Raw genomic sequence first — 24187 nt, forward strand, 5'->3', positions numbered from 1 at the left:
TTTACTGCTCTGCTGTAAATGTGGTGTCTGAAAGTAAACCAAACTAATATGCAGGGTGACTCACACGTGATTACTGGAAAGTCCACTTTCACTGCAACTAGCAAGTTGTTGTTGATTTTATAATGTATTAGCTGGAAATATAAATGCTAAATTGTTGTTAATGTGTTTACAATGTTGGATTGTTTTGAAAAGCGTCCTGGGTAGAAACAGACAGAAAAACTTGGTTGATGTGAAAACAAATCAACCAAGTAATGTAAACATGATAAATATTTGTGCCATACATTTTAACACTTTATCTGAAACAGAACCCTGGACTAAGCCCGATGTGGAGTTACTTCTGCAAGAGATTCTTTTCTTACGCTAATCGGTAGTGTGTGCTGCACTGGGGTTTGCTATGTTTGTGTTTCAAGCTCCAACCACAGAACCTCCAGCGTTATCTGATTTTCAATCTCAGTGAATAAAATAGGCCACACAAAATGAAATATCTCTGAGAATGGGTGGACCTGTCGGGGAGGGTTGTACTTTCAGAGGCTCCTTTCAGGACTGATATCGGTGCGTATGACTGCGGTCTAATCCCTCCAGCGCACTGGCCTCATTTCAATCATTGATTCTCATTCAAGTGAATATCGATTGTCCCTATTTAGAGATTTCAAGCAGCCATTTGTAAACGTATCAGTCTGATGACTCCCCCGTATCACTCCCTTACCTCTCTTGTGTGTTACATTTCCGGCGAAGGCTGCAGTGGTCACCCAGATGGCTTGGGGTTTTTTTGTGTGTTTTTTTTAATCCAATCATTCTGAGGTGGAACATTAACACAACAAAAACGTTTTGAAGCCCTGTTTACATTGAGTTGCGAGACATTTAGGTCCAACAGCTGCAATTCTGCCTTCAGTAAACCAATCACAGTGCACATTAGATGTGTTTTTTGTGGATTTAAGGCCATTTAATTACATGATCAAATTACTTAATTGTCCTCTTAATTAGTTTATAACTAGACTAAGATGTACTTACTATAGGGATATTGCTTAGCTTGTGTTTATACTACAGCTTATACAAATATTATACTTGTAAGTATTAGGGCAGCTACTATGTACTTCTGGGTTTCAACAACAAGATTTTTCCAATTATATTTTCTCTTTTTAAAACCAAATTCCATTGCATGTTGAAGCCCCTCTGGGGACCCGTCTGCACACAAAAAGTACATCAAGGTGCCTCTGATTAGCCTGTCAGATGAGACGATCCGGTCAGTTGAAGTTGGGCGGCGCTATGCTGGAAATGACCCGATGTCACCTAACTATACAAGGCGATAACAGTGACAACAATGTACGTTATGCCACTTGAGAGGAGGGAGCGCTCATTCATGCGCTGAATGTCCCCCGGAGAAGAATTCAAATCAGGTCTCTCGACTTTTAGGCCCCTTTTCACTGCAGCCACTTTGGTTGATCCTAACAGGCTATACAGAGGTGTAGTCATTCCAGTGAGCCAGTATGCCTAGTACCAGAATCCCGGTTCACCTTAATGAAACAGGGCCATAATTAATGTTAACAAATACACCTCTGTTTAACCTGCACAGAGTTCAACATTTTAAAAAAAATACTCAAAGGATTGTTCCTCAGATGTGTTGCAAAATATGATTGGGGAACAAATACTGGGGCGAGAAGACAGCATTTTAAGTAATACGTCTGCATATAAACGTTCTGCATAAAAATATGCTTAAAGAAGAAATACAATATTCGCCTAAAAATATGTGACTGTGATATATCAATACATCTGCCTAAAATGGGAGTTGTATTAAAGCAGCATACAAGGATGATCACAAGTAAACGAAGTGAATACTACAGTTACTTACCGTTAGTTAGTACCACTGGAAGATGGCGACTCGACGATCCCGGTGATTCCTCCCACTCTCGTCGGTACTTTGGCGACAACTTGGAAAATACAGGACAAACCCCATCCCGCATTGATTCCTATTTTATTCCAAAATACGGGACGAATCCGTATTGTAAGGGATGGGTGGCGACCCCCGCGGTGAGGCGCCTTAGGAGAGGAAAACGGGTCGGCTCATTGGTGCACCGCGTGGTTCTGGTTCACCGGGCATCTTTTTCTCCAACTTGCGCTCTGTGCAACAAACTGGACGAACTTCAGCTGCTGTGAGGAGAGACAGAGACTTTTCTGCATCCTCCGTTTTGTGCTGCACGGAGACGTGGCTCTGTGGATCGATACCGGACTCCGCGCTCCAGCTGGCGGGTTTCCAGCAAGACGAAGGGTGGAGGAATCGGCGTCTACTCCAACAGCAACGACGTAACGGTGATCCTACAACACTGTTATCCTGATCTGGAATCCTTCATCATTAACCGTAAACTCTTTTATTCCCCCCGTGAGTTCGCTTCATTCATCGTGGTTGGTGTTCACATGCCGCCGGCGGGAAACGGGCACGAGGCACAGCGGACACTCGCCAACTGTCATTGGACTGCACAAACTGGGATGTTTTCCGGATGGCTACCAACAGTCTGGATGAGTTCATGGATGCTGTGACTTCTTGCATTGTCTTCTGTGAGGACAGCTGCGTACCATCATGCACCAGGGTGAGCTAACGACAAACCCTGGTTCACAGCGGAACTCAGAAAACTACGTCTGCAGAAGGATCAGGCATTTAGAAGTGGGGACAAGGACTTGTACACCGAGTCAACATACAGGTTTAGCAAGGCGGTGAGAGATGGTACACGACTGTACTCTGAGAAACTTCACCAACAGTTCTCAGCAAATGACTCTGCTTCGGTCCCCCCCCCCCCCCCCCCCACTACATGAATGACCTCCACCTGGCAGACAAGCTGAACAAATTCTACTGCAGATTTGATTGTCAATGTCCTGACTCCATCACCCACAGCTCAACCAACCAAATTGTAAATTTGTAAATCCTGTTTGTCTTATCTGTCTTGTTGTCCATTGTCTTACTGTCTCATGTTATGCACCAACCGCCAAGACATATTTTGGTAATAAATATTTCCTGATTCATGATCCTGATATCTGTATCATTTCTAATCACCTGAATTAGATCAGTTCAGTGGTCCTATAGAGACATCTGGATGCTTACATCTTCTTTTAATGTTCGTACATTGATTTATTGTTTTGTATTTTAGATGGTGTATAATTTTTTTTGTCTCCTCTGTGACGTTCTTAAAATGTTAGCCTTTAATCCAATAAGTAAAAGTAAAGACTAAGTACATTTCAGAATATTAATTGTGTTTTTGGTTTATCTATGATAATTTATTTAAACAAAATTGTTGATATGTGATATATCACTATAGGAGTTGGTGAATGAAGCAGCATACAAGGAATATTAAGTAAAACGAAGCAAATACTACAGAACACCCTTGAATATGTATAATTTAATAATCATCTGAATCAGATTAGTTTAGCGGTCCTGTAGAGACACCTAGTGGATGCTTGTATCTTCTTTCAATGTTCGTACAATTCGATACATTGGTTTGTATTTTAGATGGGTATTAAACATTTTTTGTCTCTTCTGTGACGTCCTTAAAAGATTTTAGTGTTCACTGGCTGTAGAGGGAAGTCGATAAGTGCATTTATAACAACTTACTGTAAATGAGACAATATTTTAGAGATAAAAATCTCTAAAAGTCTCATTTTAATTTAGAGATTTTGGAAGATGAATAATAGTATCTGAAGTTGTTCATTGTGGCCTCTCACTAGATTCCTCTGCTATTGTGTGAACATAAGTCAATATAGACATATAGAGAGGGAGAATGACGTATATCCAGTATATATAAGCTGGTGGAGTCCACTTTAATGTTGGTTTATTCTAAAGAAACAGTGCGATTTTCTTTTAGAATTGTTTTAGAATAAACTGCGTAAGTTTAGTGTATAATTGTGTGTGCTTGAATTCAGTTAAATTCGGCTGCAGTGTTGCTGAAGGCAGAAAATCCACCTATTCCTTTCCTTGTGGTTTTCCTCGTCAATCATTTACAGCAATTTTCTATTTGCTGAAACATTACGACACATAAATTTACACAAACACCGTAAGGCACCTGCAAAGGTTTATTTTCAGATCCTAACACCCTTTCAATAAAACCCAATATCTGGCCATTTGTTAGACGAACTGCGTCCCTCCCATCGTTCTCAACTCAAACACACCTCCTCCAGAAGGTACATAAGTGTCCGTGCAGGTGCTTCAGTCAAAGAGGAGACACTCCAGCAACGCTCGTGTTCTCTGGTCACCCTCTCAGCGAAATGGCTCAGGATTATTTGGGATTCTCCTTGACAAGAAACAATGCAAGAAACAGCAATGGCACGGTGGTGCTTAACAACGCTGCAGATATCTCTGTCATCGTGATTTACTTCTTGGTTGTCTTGGCTGTTGGAGTATGGGTGAGTTGCTCGTACCTTTAGTTGAACGTTGTGGAAAATCGTTTTCGTCTGTGAATAATTAACTAGGCAGTACCACAGTTTGGAGATCTGTAGTTTGTTTTACGTCAATATAAGAAGAAGAAGTCTCTATTGAGCCTTGAGAAAGAGAATAAGCAAAGTCAGGATAATGATCATTTATTTTTTTATATAAAAGGCATCTCACTTTTTGCAACAAAGGTGTTGTTTTTTAGCATAAATGATCTGCAATGGGTTTGACTCATATTGTTCCATTGCAGCATCTTACTAAACAACCTGGTTCACAGTATCTCACTGCAGGTCAGATTATTTAGCATTTAGTTGCCACAGTGTGATGAGACACATTTATCAAGTCTCTTTCTGTTTTGCTCAAATACTTGTTTTTTCTAAAATGTGCTCTTGTGCTGTTTCAGGCCATGGTCCGAACCAACCGATCCACAGTAGGTGGTTTCTTCCTGGCGGGGAGGAGTATGGTGTGGTGGCCGGTGGGTATCTCATGATAGGAGGTTCTTGTTGCTTGTGCTACCTATAACATGTAAAAAAAAGAAAGGATGCATATTATTCATAGAAAGTTGTTTGTAGTAATGATAACTATGCACTCCCCAGATTGGCGCATCACTGTTTGCCAGCAACATTGGCAGTGGCCACTTTGTAGGCATCGCTGGGACTGCTGCAGCCGGGGGAATTGCCATTGGTGGATTTGAGTGGAATGTGAGTAATTGTGTCTAAAGTGAAATTTTTTCACTTCTTAGACCAGCCTTTTGGGTGTATTGCTTATTTATGGTAAACCTCTCTGTATGTTTGAATGTTTCAGGCTCTTGTAGTGGTCATCATTCTGGCTTGGCTCTTTGTGCCCATCTACATTAAAGCCGGGGTAAACAGAACACACTGTTGGGACGTAAAACAACAACATTAGAAGACAAAAGTCAGACCATCACAAATGAAAACTTAATCCACTGTGTATGACTTTAGGTGGTCACCATGCCGGAGTACTTGAAGAAGAGGTTTGGAGGACAGCGTATTCGCATCTATCTCTCTGTGCTGTCCCTCTTCCTGTATGTTTTCACCAAGATCTCAGTAAGTCGCGGCGCCGTCACCCTGGGTGATGTCCTCTATGTCAACATTGCATTTCCCGTCATTGATTGAAAGGATGTGCTTGCCCCTCTCCTCCCCTCTCAGGCAGACATGTTCTCTGGAGCCATTTTTATCAACCAGGCACTTGGATTGAATATCTACCTTGCTGTCGTCATGCTTCTATTGATTACCGCCCTGTACACCGTCACAGGTCTGTCTCCTCAGGGTGGATTCTCTACCTTTTCCACCAAACTCATAAACGAAAGCTTATCTACTTTAGAGAATGGCTATACGGCAGAGGGTAAAGTCTTCTGAAGACAATTTATAGAGATACATACACACAATCTTCTCCTGTCCAGTGTGTTTGTGTGGTTAATTACCCGTGGGCTGCGATAAGCAGGAAATGGCCTTCTGTTGCCGTTTTGTAAGAACGTATACTCTACAGTTAATGATCACTTACACAAAACAAGCACAGTACAAAATACAAATACATTTGCCATAATGAATCTGTTAATCTTCAATTAACAGTTCTCTCTAGTAAGTTGTGTTGATGTGTGGCTGATGTACATCAGTGGTGTTAAAACATGTTTTTTGGAATGGAAGAGTCTTACACTCATAGCCTTACATGCTGTGTCTCAGGTGGATTGGCTGCAGTGATCTACACAGACACCTTACAGACAATCATCATGGTTATTGGATCGTTCATCCTTATGGGCTTTGGTAACTTCATTACACTCTTTTGTGCATTTTGACTTGACACATCCTGTTTTTGACACTAACTAAAAAAAAAGATTAAGTCAGTCTAACTGAGACACATGTGCAGCTTTCAATGAGGTGGGAGGCTATGAACAATTCCAGCAGCGCTACATGGAGGCTATTCCCGCGGACAGAGTTAACGTCAGCGCGAGCTGTTACGAGCCTCGGGAAGACTCCTTCCATATTTTCAGGAACGCGATTACAGGGGACCTGCCGTGGCCCGGCCTCATCTTTGGACTCACCATTCAGGCCACCTGGTATTGGTGCACGGATCAGGTCAGTTCCAGAAAACGCTGTTGGGCATTTGCATTGCCACAATCCATGGTCATAAATACTCACCCACCCACACACACGCACGCAGGCACTGACTCATTCAATTGATGTGCCCATATTTATACCTGTTTTGGCCAGACTCATTCAAGCGGTCTTAGGTTGCCTTCAGTATGAAAAGGGACATGCTTTTAGTTGGACCCTAATGCACTCCCAATGACTGAGATAAGATTAACGGACGGAGTATTGCTTGATCTCAGCAAAGAAGTAGATGCAAATTTAAATGTTGACATCCGGCACACAGATACACACATCGCCGTCTGCCTTTATCCCTGCTCGGGGGAGAATACTTATCAGCAAGCATATCCAATTGGCTGCTTTGGCTTAAGTGATGTATTCACTTCACCGGTTTAGAGTCAATTATATGCTTTTTTTTATTGAGTGCATTATGGCACTACTTATCTTTTTTCCGTCTGTGACATTTCCTGTAGGTGATTGTCCAGCGCTGCCTCTCCGCTAAGAATTTATCTCACGTTAAGGCAGGCTGCATCTTGTGCGGCTACCTGAAGCTGCTGCCTATGTTCCTCATGGTGTTCCCAGGGATGATAAGCAGGATCCTCTATCCAGGTGGGTGAGTCCGTAATGGGACTGGTGTTGGCAGACGCAAGCCTACCGTCTGCAAGTATTGTAGATCAAATGGGGGATTCCATATCTTCCTCAATATCTCGCTGATCGTATTCCTTACATTCAAGATGAGGTGGCATGTGTGGATCCGATTAAATGTCAAGAGTTCTGTGATGCCAGTGTCGGCTGCACCAACATCGCGTATCCCAAACTGGTGGTGGATCTCATGCCTAATGGTGAGTGGCTAAAAAATGTTTGTCTTGCGAGCTCAGAATACAAAGGTGGATTTTTTTTGGGTTCCCCATTTGAATCCGTTTCTCTGTCTGTTTCAGGTCTGCGCGGTCTCATGCTGTCGGTGATGATGGCCTCTCTGATGAGCTCGCTCACCTCCATCTTCAACAGTGCCAGCACTCTTTTCACAATGGACATCTACACTAAGATACGCAGCAGGGCCAGTGAAAGGGAACTCATGATTGCTGGCAGGTAAAACCCATCAGGGTTCCTGTTTATTACGTGACAGCGATACGGTTCATGCATGCCTCACTGCCAATATCTGTGTCTGTGCGTAGATTGTTTATCTTGGCCCTGATTGGGGTGAGCATAGCATGGATCCCTGTGGTGCAATCAGCCCAGAGTGGTCAGCTCTTCGACTACATCCAGTCCATCACCAGCTACCTCACGCCACCTGTCGCCGCTGTTTTCATCCTCGCCATCTTCTGCAAGCGTGTCAATGAGTCTGTGAGTTTTCCCTTTCAGTCGTCCCTTTATTTCCTTGAAGTTGAGCGGGTACAATCTTTGCTGTTTTAACCAACCATGCTTATTAGCACAAAATACAAAGTACAGCTGACAATTGACATTGACAACTGACAATGATGAAATCCAAAGTATTGGAAAATTCCCCAAATCGTTCAACTTTACACTCTGGGCTTCAGGAATTCATGTACCAAATGTGAATTTATGTACCAAATGTCATGGAACTCCATCTAGTAGTTATTGGGATGTTTCAGTCTGGACCTAGGTGGACTAACAGCCCAACAGGGTTAGGGTACACCTGATGATGAAAGGACTTGCTTTTTGGTAAACGTCAGTCCATTGTCACAATCTTTAAGTAATTACTGACCAAAGGTCTTTGGCGACCGTGAACTTTTCTACCCTTATGGTCCTCATATTGGTTATGGCAATGTATGGTGTCATACATGAAATCAGCTGATCTGTCAGTCATTAGTAGATGGACCACCGCCTATCCACATAATCACGTAATCACAAAGGCCATTGAGGGATTTATGATTTGGTCCAACTCCCTCTCACTCATTATATTGCCAGTGCTGTCTCAGCTCATTTCTCCAGCTTCCTCTTGGCCTGGTTTCATGTTCGTAAGCACAATGACTCAACATGCAATCTGCATTTTGTATATTTGATATCAGCTATACATGTCAGCTGGATCCTGTTCAATGTAGTCTTGTGCGGGTTCTGTGGCTTAACAGAGTGTATTACCTGCTAAATGGATTCATTTAGTTGTATCGCTCGGCCCACCACTTACTTCCAGACTTAAACATTAATATATGAATTGTACGGAAATATTGATCTTATTGGACACTGTGAGTTCTCTTGGGAACTCTGTGACCTTTGCCCATAAGTGAGTGGGGGGTTGGGGGTGGCCGAAAATGTGCATTCCTTCACACCTGTGTCCTCCTGTTCCAGTTACTTCCTCCAAAGAGCTCTGTTAGACCTTCCTGCTCCTCTAAGGGAGAGGGAACGCTGTCCCTTTTCAATTGTAATCATTTTGATGATCCTTTTCATCGTGTACCATTTATCAAGTCTCGTTATCAAATCACATAACTTTAATTTTTGTCAAATGCTTGGGTTTATGACCCAATCCCTGTAATACTACTTGAATATTGCTTACAGCTTCAGTTGAACTTTGTGTTTGGTTCTTTATGGTAGGTATCACACCTAAATTAAGAGGTGAAAAACTCTTTTGAAAGACCTTATCCTAATACGTGTACTGAGAATTTTTCCCTATTTACTTGTTTCTCCAGGGTGCATTTTATGGCCTCGTGATCGGCCTGCTAATCGGCCTCTCCAGGATGATTACAGAGTTTATTTATGGGACAGGCAGCTGCATTAGCCCCAGTAACTGTCCCACCATCATATGTGGAGTCCACTACCTCTACTTCTCCATCATCCTGTTTGTTGTCTCCTGTATCATCATCGTGGGAATCTCTCTCATGACCAAACCCATTGAGGACAAGCATGTACGTGACCACTGTGACATAAGGACAGATCAATAATCTCCCATCGTCACTGGTAGACGCATAAATAGCCAACTTTGTAAATAATGTATTTCAATGTGTTGTGTCGACTGTCTAGTTGTATCGACTGTGCTGGAGCCTGAGGAACCGTACAGAGGAGAGGGTGGACATTGAACAGGATGATTGGATCGATAACCAAGAGTCCAACGATATGGAAATAGAAGGTATTCGGCAGACATCTAGTATTAACATATATAAAACACAAACCCGAGCAGATTTTCAACATCGCCTTTGTCTCTTCCATCTCAAGAGCACGTGGAGGAGCCTGGCTTGTGCAAGAAGGCGGTGATGTGCTTCTGTGGCCTGGATCAGGAAAAGGCTCCCACGTTGAGTCCCGAGGAGCAGGCGGAGTTGCAGAAGAAGCTCACAGACACCTCCGAGGTGCCTCTATGGAGGAACGTTGTCAATGCAAACGCCATCATCCTCCTGTGTGTGGCCGTTTTCTTTCATGGGTTTTTCGGTTAAAGAAACTTGGTTGGCCCCAAATGCTCTTGGATAATTTATATTTAAATGTATGACTGTATTGTACGACTACATATGTCATGTTTCATAACCTTTTTCAACCCTCTTATACAGATGAATGGCAGACTTTTCCAAATGGTATCATAATTACTGTGTGAATGCCATATATGACTACTGAACTATAGATCTTTTCTTGAAAGCATATCCGTGTGCACTTTTACAAATATTTTACCAGTGTTTACTGCTCTGATGTAAATGTAGCAGCTGAAAGTAAAATAGTAAACCAAACTAATATGCATGGTGACTCACACTTGTTTACTGGAAAGTCCACTTTCTCTGCTACTAGCAAGTTATTTTGTTTAATTTGACTATGTATTAACTGGAAATATAAATTCCCACTGTCCCTTGGACCTTGTAGTTTACATGTAAGTGATGAGAAAGTGGATTAACTTATGTCCATTATGGTGTTGTTAAGATTACTTGCCAAACTTGAATGCATCTTCAACCTGTAATAGATGATGAATGCAAAGTTAGACAAGATTGAAGATGTTAACATTTCCAGCAATTACATTTTTTTTGGCTTCCTCAGGAAACAAAAGCCTTTTTTCCCATTATCTGTGCTCAAAGTCCACAGCCGCTTTTCCTCCTTAAATACTTACTGAGTTGTTTTAGGTGTTAATGAATAAAAACAACTCAAAACAACTCAGGGAAGTAGGTTTGTGAATTACACAGAATGTTTCACTCTTCGCTTCAGTCCGGTGGGTCACTGCTGAACATGTGAGACACTGGTTTTCTGTTTGTTTGATTGCGTATGCAATTTCTGGTGAAATCTGCCCTTATTGAGGTAAATTTTGTCTTTTGTTTATTGGAAATGCTAAAAGCAGACGTGAACACTTTTCAATGCACTGTTAATAATTCTCATTGCGACACATTGATTGTCTTGCTCTTATCACTAACTCCGTGGTTAATGTGCACTAATGTAGGCCTTGAATATGTGCACCACTGTTGAATGATTTATGATTTATGCCTTGCAATGGCACGCTTAGTTCTCGGCTCTTTTACACCTGCCTAATTCTCCTTATATAACTTTGATATGCGTTTGAATCATACGTCTGGCAGTGATTCTGCTGACCTGTGTGGTGACTAAGTGCACCAAAATGGAAACTCAACTGGCTCTCAGTCAGAGAGATTTTTGTTGTAGTGCTGGGGATCCAAACCCCATCTGTCTGCCATTGTTAGTCATGGAATGAGTAATGAAGACATGCTTTGAATTCTGTAATCTTCAAAAGTTGAATCGATTATAATAGACAGAGAAGCCTAAATGAAATAACGTATTTACACTTTTTAATAGCAACTCGTCTTATACATCCATATGCCATTTTCGTATCCGTCTCCACTTAACCCGCTCTGAGCACAGTGAGGCTCGTCTCAATCCACAGTGGCCTAAATACCCCTCTTACTTAATGATTCTCAAAGTAGATCATTGTCAAAGTAGATCATTTTGATATTTATTTTTCATTTCAGCCGGGAAATCACTCCAAAATCTACCCATTACACAAACAATGCAAATGTAATAATAAGGGATCAGTGAGTTAGATAAAAAAATACACAGTATACAAAACTGTAATATAAGACGGCCTCGTAGTGGTGCAAGAGCGTCATTACACAGGACTATTAACTCTATAACTCCAAACCGGACAAGAGTTAAAACCTTGCATTGTAGATAGATATCAGGGCCGCAATTCCTTTTAAATTCCAACTGTTTGGGATTGATACTCACAAAATATGGAACTCTATTGTATTTACTGCAATTGTACAGCACTCCTGCAGTTCAAAAGAAAAGTTAATCTCAAAGGAAGTCAAAATCAATATTGCTTTATTCAGCAAAACATACATTTTGAACTTGGTGTGAGTATGGATGTCTAATTGTCTATGTAAAAATAAAAAACTTTAAAAAACGTGTCTGGTTGAGGAGTTCTCAAAACTCAATGCAGAATATATTACATTACATTACATTACATGTCATTTAGCTGACGCTTTTATCCAAAGCGACGTACAATAAGTGCATTCAACCATAGGGTACAAACTCAGGAGAACAAGAAACAAGAAAGTGCAATTTCCTCAAATAAGCGAATTTACAATTTGCTATAGATGAGTGACGTCACAAGTACAATTTAAGTGCTGCAATTTGTTAGTCTTTAGTCGAGGTAGAGTCTGAAGAGGTGTGTCTTTAGTTTGCGGCGGAAGATGTGAAGGCTCTCTGCGGTCCTGATGTCTTCAGAGAGCGCGTTCCACCATTTCGGCGCAAGGACAGCGAAGAGTCGAGACCTAGTCGAGTGTTTTGCTCTCAGTGAGGGAGGGACGAGTAGTTTTGCAGATGCAGAGCGGAGAGTGCGGGTTGGGATGTAGGGTTTGACCATGTCCTGGATGTAAGCTGGACCCGATCCATTCACAGCATGGTACGTGAGCACCAGTGTTTTGAACTGGATGCGGGCGGCCACCGGTAGCCAGTGAAGAGAGCGGAGGAGTGGAGTAGTGTGGGAGAATTTCGGAAGGTTGAAGACCAGTCGAGCTGCTGCATTCTGAATGAGCTGCAGAGGTCGAATGGCGGTGGCAGGGAGACCTGCCAGGAGGGAGTTGCAGTAGTCCAGGCGGGAGATGACAAGAGCCTGAATCAGTACCTGCGCTGCCTTCTGAGTGAGAAGGGGACGTATTCTCCTGATGTTGTAGAGCGTGTATCTACAGGATCGCGTTGTCGCAGTGATGTTGGGAGTCAGGGAGAGTTGGTTGTCGAGTGTGACGCCGAGGTTCTTAGCAGTCGAAGTGGGCGTTAGCACAGAGTTTCCAAAGTTGACTGTCAGGTCCTGGGTAAGCGAATCTTTTCCGGGAAAGAGAAGTAGTTCAGTCTTGTCGGGGTTGATTTTCAGATGGTGGGCGGACATCCACTGAGAGATGTCAGTTAGACAGGCAGAGATCCGAGCCGCCACCTGGGTGTCCGAGCGAGGGAAGGAGAGAATTAGTTGGGTGTCATCGGCATAGCTGTGGTAAGAGAAGCCATGCGAGCGAATGACAGCGCCAAGAGAGTTGGTGTAAAGCGAAAACAGGAGGGGACCCAGCACGGAACCCTGAGGAACTCCAGTAGTAAGAGGACACGGTTCCGACACAGATCCTCGCCAGGTTACCCGGTAGGTGCGGCCATCGAGGTAGGACGAGAGAAGGGAGAGAGCAGAGCCTGTGACACCAAGTTCTTGAAGGGAGGAAATAAGGATCTGGTGGTTGACCGTGTCAAATGCAGCAGAGAGGTCCAGAAGGATGAGGACAGAGGAGAGAGAGGCGGCTCTAGCAGTGTGGAGTTGCTCAGAGACAGCAAGGAGAGCAGTCTCTGTAGAGTGGCCTGCCTTGAAACCTGACTGGTGGGGGTCAAGGAGGTTGTTACAGTGGAGATAAGAGGAGAGTTGATTAAAGATAGCACGAACATGATTCATCATGTTCACATAAATGTGCCCAATTAAGATGACATTAAAACATGTCACCATACAGCACAGCAACCTCATGCAGTTCAGCATCCAACCATAACTATACTCAATACTGATAGCAATATAGAAAATGTACAGTACAAATGAATGCAGCATAGTGGAAACACACTTGGGCACACTTGCCTTCAATCAACACCTGAATTACATCCATTCCTACTTCTAAAACAAGTACACACTGTGTCACTTCATAGGACAGCAATGGAAAAATTATTCATGGAGAAAAAAAATCCCCTACTCACTTGCCATAGAGCCTTAGTTCATTGCCAATTCCGTCTCCCACACACACATTTTTGTAATGTTTTTGTCCATTGACATTTGCAAATGTTAATGATAGCAGCTTTCTCGGGCTATTCTTACACAAACAAAATACCTTGCAGCTTTTTCTCATGGGATCTTATAAACATTGCCATTAATTTAAGTTTAGTAGTAGAAAAATGCCTTGTTTTTTAGCTTTCTCTCTCAGGAAGCTGGTGGAACATTTTCTAGGTTGGGCCATCCAATATATTTGAGCAAATATCCCATTGTGACTTTATGCATACAAATGAAGGTCACTTAAGTAATTAATTAGATCCCAGTAAAGACCACTTATTTTTATTTAAAGGCAATAATTGTGGCCGAGATTAATGCGACAAAATATTTTAACGTAGTTAACGTAACTCAATTTACTTCCGGTCTGGAACCGGAAGTTGACAACGGAAACGAAACGGCAGCTAGCTGCAGTCAGTCGCTTCCGAGAAAGCAAGACGGTAGCTCAAGATGGAGAGAGCTTTTTGCATTGGAAGTAAAAAAAACAGAGGCGAACTGTGCAGAGGAATTCCTCCAAGTGTCAAAAAGAAGGGGGGTGAGTGGCAAACAGACCACTTAAAGTACCGCTATGCTAAACTAATTACTAAGCTAGTGGCTACTTCCATCTCAGCATCTAACGTTAGCCTGCGAGATTGTTGTCACTTCAAACACAGCCTCAAATTATGGAGAGTTTAGACAAACACCAAATATGCTACCGAAAGTCATTACTCATTACTTGTAAGATTTAGTCTTTAGAAGCTAGAAAATACTTTCATTAACAACAACATTGTAACAATTGCAGGAAGCGATTAGATGTGATTAATTCATTTCAAAATATGTAATTAATGAATTCATTTTTTTAATCTATTGGCAGCCCTAATTATATGTAATATTACTATATGTTGCTAGTGTGTCGCATGAGTACGAAAACCCCAGAAATTAAATATTTTTTCTCTATTTTGGTAGCTTGCTCTCTGTACTTGTGCCCCCCCCCCCCCCCCCCCCCCCCCCCCCCCCCGTCGTACAACGTCTCATATGGAGAAATTTAATTGTTGCTATGGTTCCAACTGTGTTTGACTGCATTTCTCATTGGCTGTGATAGTTGCTTGCCAATACATCATTTACACTAATTAACTCTTCTATCTGCTTACGATTTAACCACCTTGTGTAATGAACAATTTTTTATCGTTTATGCACTGCTGATAAATGATAACTGAAATAATCCTTAATGAAACTGTAACACATTATGATTAATTACTGTCTAACACTGGTAAGGAATATATAATCTCGCTCTCATCTTCAACCACTAATCCGGAGTCAGATTCCCAATAGTTAATGTAAATGAGAAATATTTGTTTTCATGAACTTCAACAAAGGGATTTTAAACACACACATTGCCAGTTACTTATAATGGCTGCTAGTTAAAATAAATGAGAGATAGTCTAAGAAAACTCCGCAGAACATTTTTGAGGAACTTATATTACATCACTGTGTTGAGCAAAAATCCAAATCATCCTTAAAACAGAATAACAAGTTGAAACATTCTCGATTGCTAAAAACCCTTCAAACACAAGCTATTTAATGTTCAGATTATCTCCCATTACATTATTCTTCTGTTGCCCATGTTATATAAGCACAGCCCTCGTACATTTGATTTGAGGATTATTTGGTCGGCATGAAGGCTCGGGCTGATACAAAACTTGTAATACAAACTCTTTGTTATGCAACGACGCTGACGGAGCAGATCTGCATTGGGAGCTCACAGGATGCTGCTTTGAAGTTTCTTGGTGAATTTATAGAAACTCTGTTGTGTCACATTCAGCAGTGAAATCGTTTGTTTTTGATTCACAGTATCAAGGAAGAACATGTGCACACTGTGTTCTGTTTAAAAAAAAAAATTCTTTGAGGTCATGTTTGCGGGAATCCATTTGTGCAAACATGAGCGGGCTATGTGAGCTCAGTGGAATACGAGTATAAATACTTAACTTTGAATTAATTCATTTTGTTTGTGTCAGATGTGCTGCTCCCCTTTCAACCGGATCTACTCACACCAGCCCGCTGTATTTTCTTGCTGTCGGCTTAACCATATGTGGGTTCAGATTGCATTTGAAGTATGATGCACTACTTAGGTGCAAATCCTTTGCATTTATACACAAACAGTGCACACAAACACCCTCTTATCTCAGACGGCCGTGTGCATGCTTATGTATAAATGAGGATGTGTGTTTTATGTGTGTGCACGCATACTATGTGTGTGTGTGTAGCAACGTTAAAGGGGGAGGAGGGAGGGTCTGGGGGCCGGGGAGGGAGAACGTTTCTCATTGGCTGAAATATTTTCTCTGGCAACTAGAAAACGTGATCCTGGCTGCAGAGGCACTGCAGTGTGTGCTGCAGCGAGGGAGAGCAAATGAGAGAGAGAGAGAGGGCGACTGTGTGTGAGAGAGAAAAAGAGGTGGGGGTGCTCAGGCAAAAAACAAGCCACATCCACAAGGAGCGAGCTGGAGACAGAGAGGGGTGTGTGTGCGTGTGTGTGTGAGTGTGCATGTATGTGTGAAAACACTGCGCATGTGTGACTGTGAGGCGCACTGACTGGAGCGAACGGAGCAGGAGAAGAAAAAGAGGTAATGAACGGCAGCTGAGACGGGAGGTCGGATAACAGCGGAGGAGAGGGAAACAACGCGACGACAGTTTTTACCTGAGGACCAGGAGACGGAGACGAGAAGGAAGAGGAGACGTACGGACGTACGTGCAGAGGAACACGGCGCCGGAGCTCAGGCCGCTGCACAGGACACGCTGAACAATCTGGGGGCTTAGCGAGAGAGAGAGATGGAGAAAGAGAGACCTGAAGGAGACGCTCAGCCACTGCCCGGCGGAAAGGAGCCTCGGGTGAGAGAGTGAAGGACAAAGGTAGCAGAGGGGAGAGGCGGCAGGGGGACGAGGGATGCTGAGCTCAACGATACCAGACATGACGCATCCGCCTTGCCAAAGCTTCCTCCATCTTACATCCACTCCATGTTCGCCTCCCTCCACTGCTGCTCGTTGTTCATGCTGCTAGACTCGAATGGACATGAGAGCGCATCGTTCCGCAGGCCAGACAGACCCCTGAACAAAGAGACCGAGCAGTTCATCCCGTCAATACAACGTCGACAAACGTCAACAGCAACCACTGGAACCCGATCGAGGAGGCGAGAAAGGACCGGAACCGAAGACAAGTGCGCAGGTAGACAGGTGAGGACGAGAAATGACTTTGCCTGTGTTTTCACTGGGGAAGATGTGGAGGTGTTTCTCCGTGTTTATCATCCGTTTTACCTAGGTGAGGTGTCGCTCCTCTCTGCGGGTCCCACACTATAACGTCCTGCTTTTTTCCCCAGCCGTCTTTGTGCAAGACAGAGGGGGCTCTGTGCCTTTTGTCCCGCTAAGCTGGGATTTGCATGGTGGTTGCATCACTTTTTAGCAGACACACGCATGGCCCGCATGAACGGAGAGGCACGGGTACGCCCACAGACACACACACCTGCTCAGCCACTCACTGGCGTCCATCACAAACAGGGGGACGAGACCAGGAGGAGACCCTTTTACGATGTGTGAGTTTTGGTGTAGGTGGTGTGTTCAGGGTCAAGTCTCCAGCTGGTTTGGGGCATTTGACAGACCTCTGCACAGACAGACAGTATGGGCCGGAGTGTGTGTGGTGGGCGGGGGGGGGTTATAGGGACGGGGGCTGGAACTGCCTGTTCTGTAGCCGTCAGCAGGATTAAGGCATCTCTATATTGGCAATACATTGGCGCTGCAGTGCGAGCGCTGGGTACACCATGCTGCGATTGCATAACTGATGCTCCTGTACGCACCCCCCCCCCCTCCCTCCCTCCCTTCCTGCACGCTAAAGCCTCTCGCACCGTCCAAATATTTCGGCCACTTTGCCTCCATCACACAGTCTCTCTCCCGTGTCTCGTGTCCTCCCTAAAAGACCAAAACCAGTCGCCTTTTTTTCAATCAAGCCACTGTTGTTATTGAAGTGCGGGACATTTGCTGGACCTTTCCCCTCATTCGTCTTGCGTGACGTCCGTGTCGGGCAGAGCGAGGATGGTTAATGCCTTTTAGTTTTCTGCCCGTGTGCAGCTCTGCGAAGTTGCTGTGCGGGAGAAACCTAGACGAGAACAAAGAGCACTTGGCTGTAATGAATTGCGAGGCAAAATGGCCGATGTCTGCCATGAATGACAGACAGCCAGCTGAATTATTAAAAACAACACCTCCGCGCTCTTTGAGAAAAGCACTTTCTGCCACACTGCAGCTCGGTGGATTGAATGACGTAATCCTGTAAAAAATATATATAATTCAAAGATTTAAACATTGGCTTTTTGAGTTACAAGTAAATGTATATGTATATTCAGAAAATTATGAGATGCATCTGCCATCTGCAGTGCAACTTCTCAATTTATATATATACAAATATATACTTAAACTAAATTGTGAAATATGCCACAGATGCAAATCTTCCTGTGTTTGAGTCATTCACAGCATTTCACTGTAAGCGCGATGCCTTCCGGAGACAATGTGCAGCCGACAAACATACAGTAAATCTGGGGATTTGTCCACACATCACGTTAAGGTCACAACACGTTACGTAATCAAAACACTAACATATCATCCCACGCAGGTCAGAGTACAGATATGTAGCGATGCTTTTTTACCAGCCGAGGCATGAATGCGGGTGCACATCTCAACATAGCTGGCATACCTGACGTACCGCTGGTATGTGGTGCAGAAGCACAAAGACCCGGACCATCTGTTCGGTCCCGGCCAACAGGACGCTCACACAGAGAGCAACATGGGATGGATGGATGGATGGATGCATGGATGGATGGATGGAGCGCAGGCTTTACGGAGGTGGATATGGAGACCGATTGTCATTTAGAGGAGAGAGAGACGGGCTGATGGGCAGGGTTTCTATGACTCATTCCAAACATGGTGCAAACATGATCTACAGAGGATGACACATTTTTGTGTGTTTGTGAGACCAACCAACACAGTTGGAGTGGGAGAGGATAGGAATCTTTCTTGGCGTGTGGCGCCATGTGTATTTTTCTTTTTTTTTCTCCCTCTTCAGGTGTCTGCGGGAGTTTAATCAGCAGCGTGACTGATAGTCGGCATACTTAGAAATATTCCTGTTATCTGTTGTGTGCCCGGTGGAATGTAAAAGGGCGGCGCCAAGTACGATGATGGGGAGTCTTCGGAGGGTGAGACGCTTTAGGTGTGTGTCCGTGTGTGTGTCTGTGTGTGCGACTTCGTCCGTGCAGCTCTGTGTGTGTTTATTGCCACAAGGAATTTGCCGCGAGACAAACTCCTCTGACGTCTGACAGTGGTCGGCTCTCCTCTCCTCCTGCTTGTGATGACGAGGTCAAATGCCTGCCATGATTTCATTAGTGTAATAATTCCCCTGCAGGGAGAGGACCCGGAGCTATGCATACACACACACACACACACACACACACACAAACACAAACACAAACCGTCAATGTCAAGACTGTGGGAGAGCTGAGTTAATATGGTGACTGGGTAAGAGATGAGCTCCTTATATAACCGCAGAGGGCCCCGTGGATTGAGGAAGAGGCCGCGCCAAAGCTGGGCCATCATCAGGCGGGCGGCTTCACTTATCGGCCCTTTTCATAGCGCTGTCACCAAATTAGAGGGTAATTTTAGCTGCTTCACCCCCCCCGCCACCCCCCCCCCCCAGACTCAAAGGCTCCTCTCGCAGCCGGAATGCTTCATCAACCCGACCCCTTAACGCTACGAGGCAGACACGTTCTCTCACAGGCAGTTTATGTCCCCACAGTGTGTCTAGACCTTTAATATCTGCCATTAGAGGAGGGGATTAGTCAATAAAACAACATGCTAAATTATTTTTTGTAATAAAAGACTTTTGGATCCCTTAAGTTTTGTTGTAGTCTGTAGATGATGTATGGGCATGTAAGGGAAATATATATAAATTACGTCTGTCATTGTTTTTTTCATATTGTGTTATTATGGCTCGTACATACTAATATACAGGTGCAGCCAAATTCAAACAAAAACACACATTTTGTCACAGAAAATTGCCATATAGTGATTTAAAAAAAACAATATTTTGTTTTAATTTTGCGAGCTATTTTCATTCAGTTTTATATTTCTTATTTTTTTTAATTCTTATTCATATTGTCTCCATATCTATTTCTTGCATAAAAATCGACATTGCCGCTGAAGCACATCCCTGTCTTTATCAAGCGTGTGCGAATGAATACTGTGTGTTAAACAGGACTAAAAAGAAAAGGCTATTTCAGGAGGTGCCGAAGCACGTTCGGTGAGATTTCCTGGGATTATGTCCAACAGCTCTGTGTTTGTTGAGTGTGGGGTTTTACAAATACGTCACAGCGTCCACGACCGGGGGGGAGAAGCAAATGTCTGCCTGCTCGCAAAGGGCCTTCTGCCTGTTGGGTACATCTCTCGCTCTCCTTCGGTGTGAATCTTCAGCAGGGGTCGAGGGCAGCAAACCACTAAGATGTGCATAGATAAACAACCCATAAATAGAAACATGCACCAGCACACGGCTCTGTCTCCCCCTTTTCCTTTCTGTCTCTCTCTCTCGCATCTTCGCCATGTAGGTCACCTCCTCTCTCTAACGAATCGTCACTGTTGCATCCAGTGAAAAGAGTGAAAGACGTGTCATCCTCCCGCCTCTCCTGGTTGGCAGCTATTGTTTTGGTTGAGCTAAAAAAAAAAAAATCATCCGTACATTTTCTTTTTTCTTTTCTTTTCACAAAACCCCACACAGTGTGACACAGGCTGTGCATGGCGAGGGTGCAAGCAGTTTCACGCTGTCTCCCTGACGCAACTCAGACGTGACAGGGCTGCCGAGAAGCAGGAAGCGTGACAAAAGCGGTGCCGCCGCAACATGTGTCGCAATGACCCGCTCCGATCGGACAGCACGTCAGGCTTTGTTTTTTTTAATTACCTGTCTGTTGCATTCACTGTTTGCGTCTGCAGCGTTGTGTATCCGTTATTACTGCCCGGAACAGTTCTCATTCACATAAAGGTTTTTGTGATTAGGCACAGAAACATGTGAAAAATTGGCTAATGGAAATTGGCTAATGGAAATTGGCTAATTTAAAATGCACAGTCGATGTGCCGCGTTTGTGATTCTAACGCCCAAGCGCCCCACATCAACACAATATTCTGACTTTGTAGCTCACCGATTGTGCTTAGGCGGCATGATAATTTTCTCACCCTTAAGAAACACAGCTGGGCCGAGTGCAAGGTGCCAATTTAAAAGTGTGTGTCATCAAGTTAACTACAAAGCCATCTCCATATAATTACAGTAGAATCTTTCTGAGTTATGAAATAAAATCCAATCAAACAAAGAAAGTGAAAGTAGAAAAGAATTAAAGTAGCGTACACTTGCGTACCTTTCTAAGAATAACACAATCTAAAATGTATTCTTGAAAAGACGGCCCACTCCCCCCAATCTTTTCTTTTTAATATTCCGTGATACATTTTAAAGAGCACAAATTAATGCCGCTCATAAATTTCTACTGTTTTCACAGGTAGACGGACCAAAGGAGACCCGAGGACACGGTATGAGTCTGAGTTACTGACAAGGGGAGACAAGCGCGGAGACGTCCCTCAGACTGTTATCAGCTCTCCTGCTCACTTGGGAGGACGTCTGAAAGTTTAACCCTTCACTCCCACCTCTGAGGAATTCAGGAGCCTTGGAGCTTGAAGAGCCGTTCTATCAGCCGTCTAGGGTATTGTGGGACAACTTTTGTTTGTTATCAATAAGCCGCTGAGAGGGTCACGCGGGGTCACCTGACCAAACTGGACCAAGAGCGGAGAGAAAGACTGGAGGTTTTTTCTTTCTTTCTCACGCACTCGAGTCAATGTGAAGCACTCCCTCAGCCAGAAACAGGAAGTTAAGCTAAGTGAGAACCATGTGTAAAGGGTACTTTGACAAGACTAGAGTTTCCTTTGCAGGCCACAGGATATAGTTTAAGACAACATCTTTTGGACCTTTCCGGACTGCCTGAACTCCCCCCCACCTCTCCCCATAGTGTGAACGCTGGAATTCTACAACCTGTTCTGTATTTATATATGTGAGCGTCCGTGTGCTTATGAGATTATTTATTGGTGTCATCACTGAGTGAGAAGATATCTTTGTGCTAAAGTACCACCTGTCCTTGTATGTGAATAAACTGCAAATAGCAATCTGAGACAACATCAGCAACAAAAACAACACCTTTAAGTAGGCAACACTGGTCAGACACTGTAAGCTGGACTGTTAACTCATCACATCCACGGGGAGCAGATTGCGTTGCTCCGGCAGCGCTCTTTTATCTGTCTTCCCTTCATAAAGACACAGGCTGATAGTAGCTTACACCCAGCGTGGGGCGGGAGATCTCTGAGGACAACATGGAGGCAACCATCCGTCCCCACGTTCCCTCGAATGGCTGACTCCGGAGACCGAGCCTAATCTTCCCCCAGAACCAGGCGGCGGCGGCGACCAGCGCCGATCAGAGCCACAGCCCCTCTCTCCCTTCCACCTGTAGACAACGTGCGGATGTCCTGTCTCAGGCGCCAGCCTGTCGGCATCCCGATGGACACCGTCAAGATCATCCAGTCGGAGAAGTTCCCCCGAGAGTGCCCCGTTCCCGTCACCCAGCCCCGCTATGCACCACCCCCCAGGGTGGCGTGGGACGGCGGAGGCGAAGGCGAAATCATCGTCAACCAGGCCTGCAGCGACCTGGCCCTGGAGATCACGGGCTCCCCCCGGCAGATGGCGTCCCCGTCGGCCCCTCCCTTGACGCGTAGGGAGCAGAGCTTCCTGGCGCAGCGCAAAACCAGTGCCAACGACATCTGCTACCACCAGTTCCACTACAAGATGGACGACGTCATCGTCAACCAGTACGTGCTGCGCTCCTCCTCCACCTCGTCCTCCACCTCGTCCTCCGCGTCCTCCACGGGGCCCGTCATGCCCTGCGAGCCGCTGGACTGCCCCACCTGCGGTCACACCTACAACTTTGCGGGCAAGCGTCCGCGCATCCTCTCCTGCCTGCACTCGGTGTGCGAGGAGTGCCTGCAGATCCTCTACGAGTCCTGTCCCAAGTACAAGTTCATCTCCTGTCCCACCTGCAGGCGCGAGACGGTGCTGTTCACTGACTATGGCCTGGCTGCCCTGGCCATCAACACCAGCATCCTGAGCCGCCTGCCCTCTGACCCCAACGGGCCCGTGCAGTGGGGCGGCGAGGCCGACCGCAGCTGCTACCAGACTGTGCGCCAATACTGCCAGTCAGCCTGCACCTGCCAGATCGCCAACCCGTTGTCCTCCTGTGGCATCATGTAGGGGACAATGGCGGGCATAACTGGACGCTGCACGCCCCCCCCCCCAAACTCACACAGACCACCACCATCATCACTCTTTTCCTCTATAAGCTCTACCCTTTCTGCCAACCCCCTCTCATCACACACACAGTAAATAAATCCCTCCACAGATGTTATCTCTATATATTTAATAGCGCAGATGGATGCTATGTGGGACTAATGGATGCCGATGGTTCAATAAATAGTAAATATATGTATTTTATGTATGGACTGGAATCCTATTCACCCTCTCTCGTTAGGTTGGACGTGTTTGTCATTGACATCTCTTTACATGGGAATGCCAGGGGAGGTCTGTCCCCCCCAACCTAGGTGAATAAAGTAAATAAATGATAAAAGTAACTGTGTGGCCTGCACTTGTGATCTGTCAAGCTACAGAAATGATTCAGGATTATTGTACTATGGAGATAGATCCATTGCTTATTTGCCTTTACTTAAGGGGGTAGTTAATGGAGTGGTATTTTCTAATGGTGTTTCTGTTTAAAGGGATTCATGTTTTTTTTTTAGAAACTAAAACCTACAAATGCTCTAAACATGAAAACTCTCCCTTAATTTACATTCTATCATTTGCCATTCAATGGCGAACTGTTAATTTTGTCTTTTTTTATTTTTTCTTTCTTTTCAGATAAAAATGTGTGTTTTTCATGGTGTTTTGTATTTCACCACCTACAAATCCCTCAATTCATATTTTTAAATCCCCCAATATAAACCATGAATTTATACATTAAACTACTCAAGTTGATTACTTTATTGGTCAATCAACTTGAAATTCATCATAATTGAAAATGTATGAAAGTAATTTATTTGAGAAAAATATGCAACGTACACCTGATCCAGTTCCTCAGCCAGATCTACAATTATGTCACTGTAAAGTTGTATTTGGCTTTTCAAGGCAAATGCAGACCTCTGGAAACTTTTTTCAGGCATTGTTTCATTCATTCACTATAGTCTCTATAATGAATACGCTGTTGTGTCAGCATATGTGAAAGCATATGTGTCACAGTCATGCGTGTCCTTTTGTACGGTCCTGTGTTTGTTTAAATAATAAGTATAAGTACTTAT

General features: G+C 44.2%; 2 protein-coding genes across 2 annotated transcripts; both read left to right on the forward strand.

Moving 5' to 3' along the window:
- Positions 1-4175: 4175 nt before the first annotated feature.
- LOC120832238 (sodium/glucose cotransporter 1) lies at positions 4176-10604 on the forward strand. Its single transcript, XM_040198388.2, has 15 exons — positions 4176-4389; positions 4818-4889; positions 5011-5115; positions 5219-5278; positions 5377-5481; positions 5584-5689; positions 6118-6198; positions 6302-6510; positions 6996-7131; positions 7257-7364; positions 7461-7611; positions 7698-7866; positions 9168-9383; positions 9499-9604; positions 9691-10604. The coding sequence occupies exons 1-15, from the start codon at positions 4252-4254 to the stop codon at positions 9903-9905; spliced, it is 1977 nt and encodes a 658-aa protein (XP_040054322.2). The 5' UTR covers positions 4176-4251; the 3' UTR covers positions 9906-10604.
- A 5468-nt stretch (positions 10605-16072) lies between these two features.
- Positions 16073-23463, forward strand: rnf208 (ring finger protein 208). Its single transcript, XM_040198453.2, has 2 exons — positions 16073-16951; positions 21298-23463. The coding sequence occupies exon 2, from the start codon at positions 22308-22310 to the stop codon at positions 23088-23090; it is 783 nt and encodes a 260-aa protein (XP_040054387.1). The 5' UTR covers positions 16073-16951; positions 21298-22307; the 3' UTR covers positions 23091-23463.
- Positions 23464-24187: the final 724 nt, after the last annotated feature.

The sequence above is a fragment of the Gasterosteus aculeatus genome, chromosome 14, assembly GCF_964276395.1.
Source record: "Gasterosteus aculeatus chromosome 14, fGasAcu3.hap1.1, whole genome shotgun sequence".
NCBI classification, from domain to species: domain Eukaryota; kingdom Metazoa; phylum Chordata; class Actinopteri; order Perciformes; family Gasterosteidae; genus Gasterosteus; species Gasterosteus aculeatus.

Coding starts and splice junctions, on each gene's coding strand:
- rnf208 (XM_040198453.2), top strand. CDS start 22,308: ATGTCCTGTCTCAGGCGCCAGCCTGTCGGCATCCCGATGGACACCGTC.
- LOC120832238 (XM_040198388.2), top strand. CDS start 4,252: ATGGCTCAGGATTATTTGGGATTCTCCTTGACAAGAAACAATGCAAGA. Junction 5,690..6,117: donor CGCCCTGTACACCGTCACAG/GTCTGTCTCCTC, acceptor GCTGTGTCTCAG/GTGGATTGGCTGCAGTGATC. Junction 9,605..9,690: donor CAACGATATGGAAATAGAAG/GTATTCGGCAGA, acceptor TTCCATCTCAAG/AGCACGTGGAGGAGCCTGGC.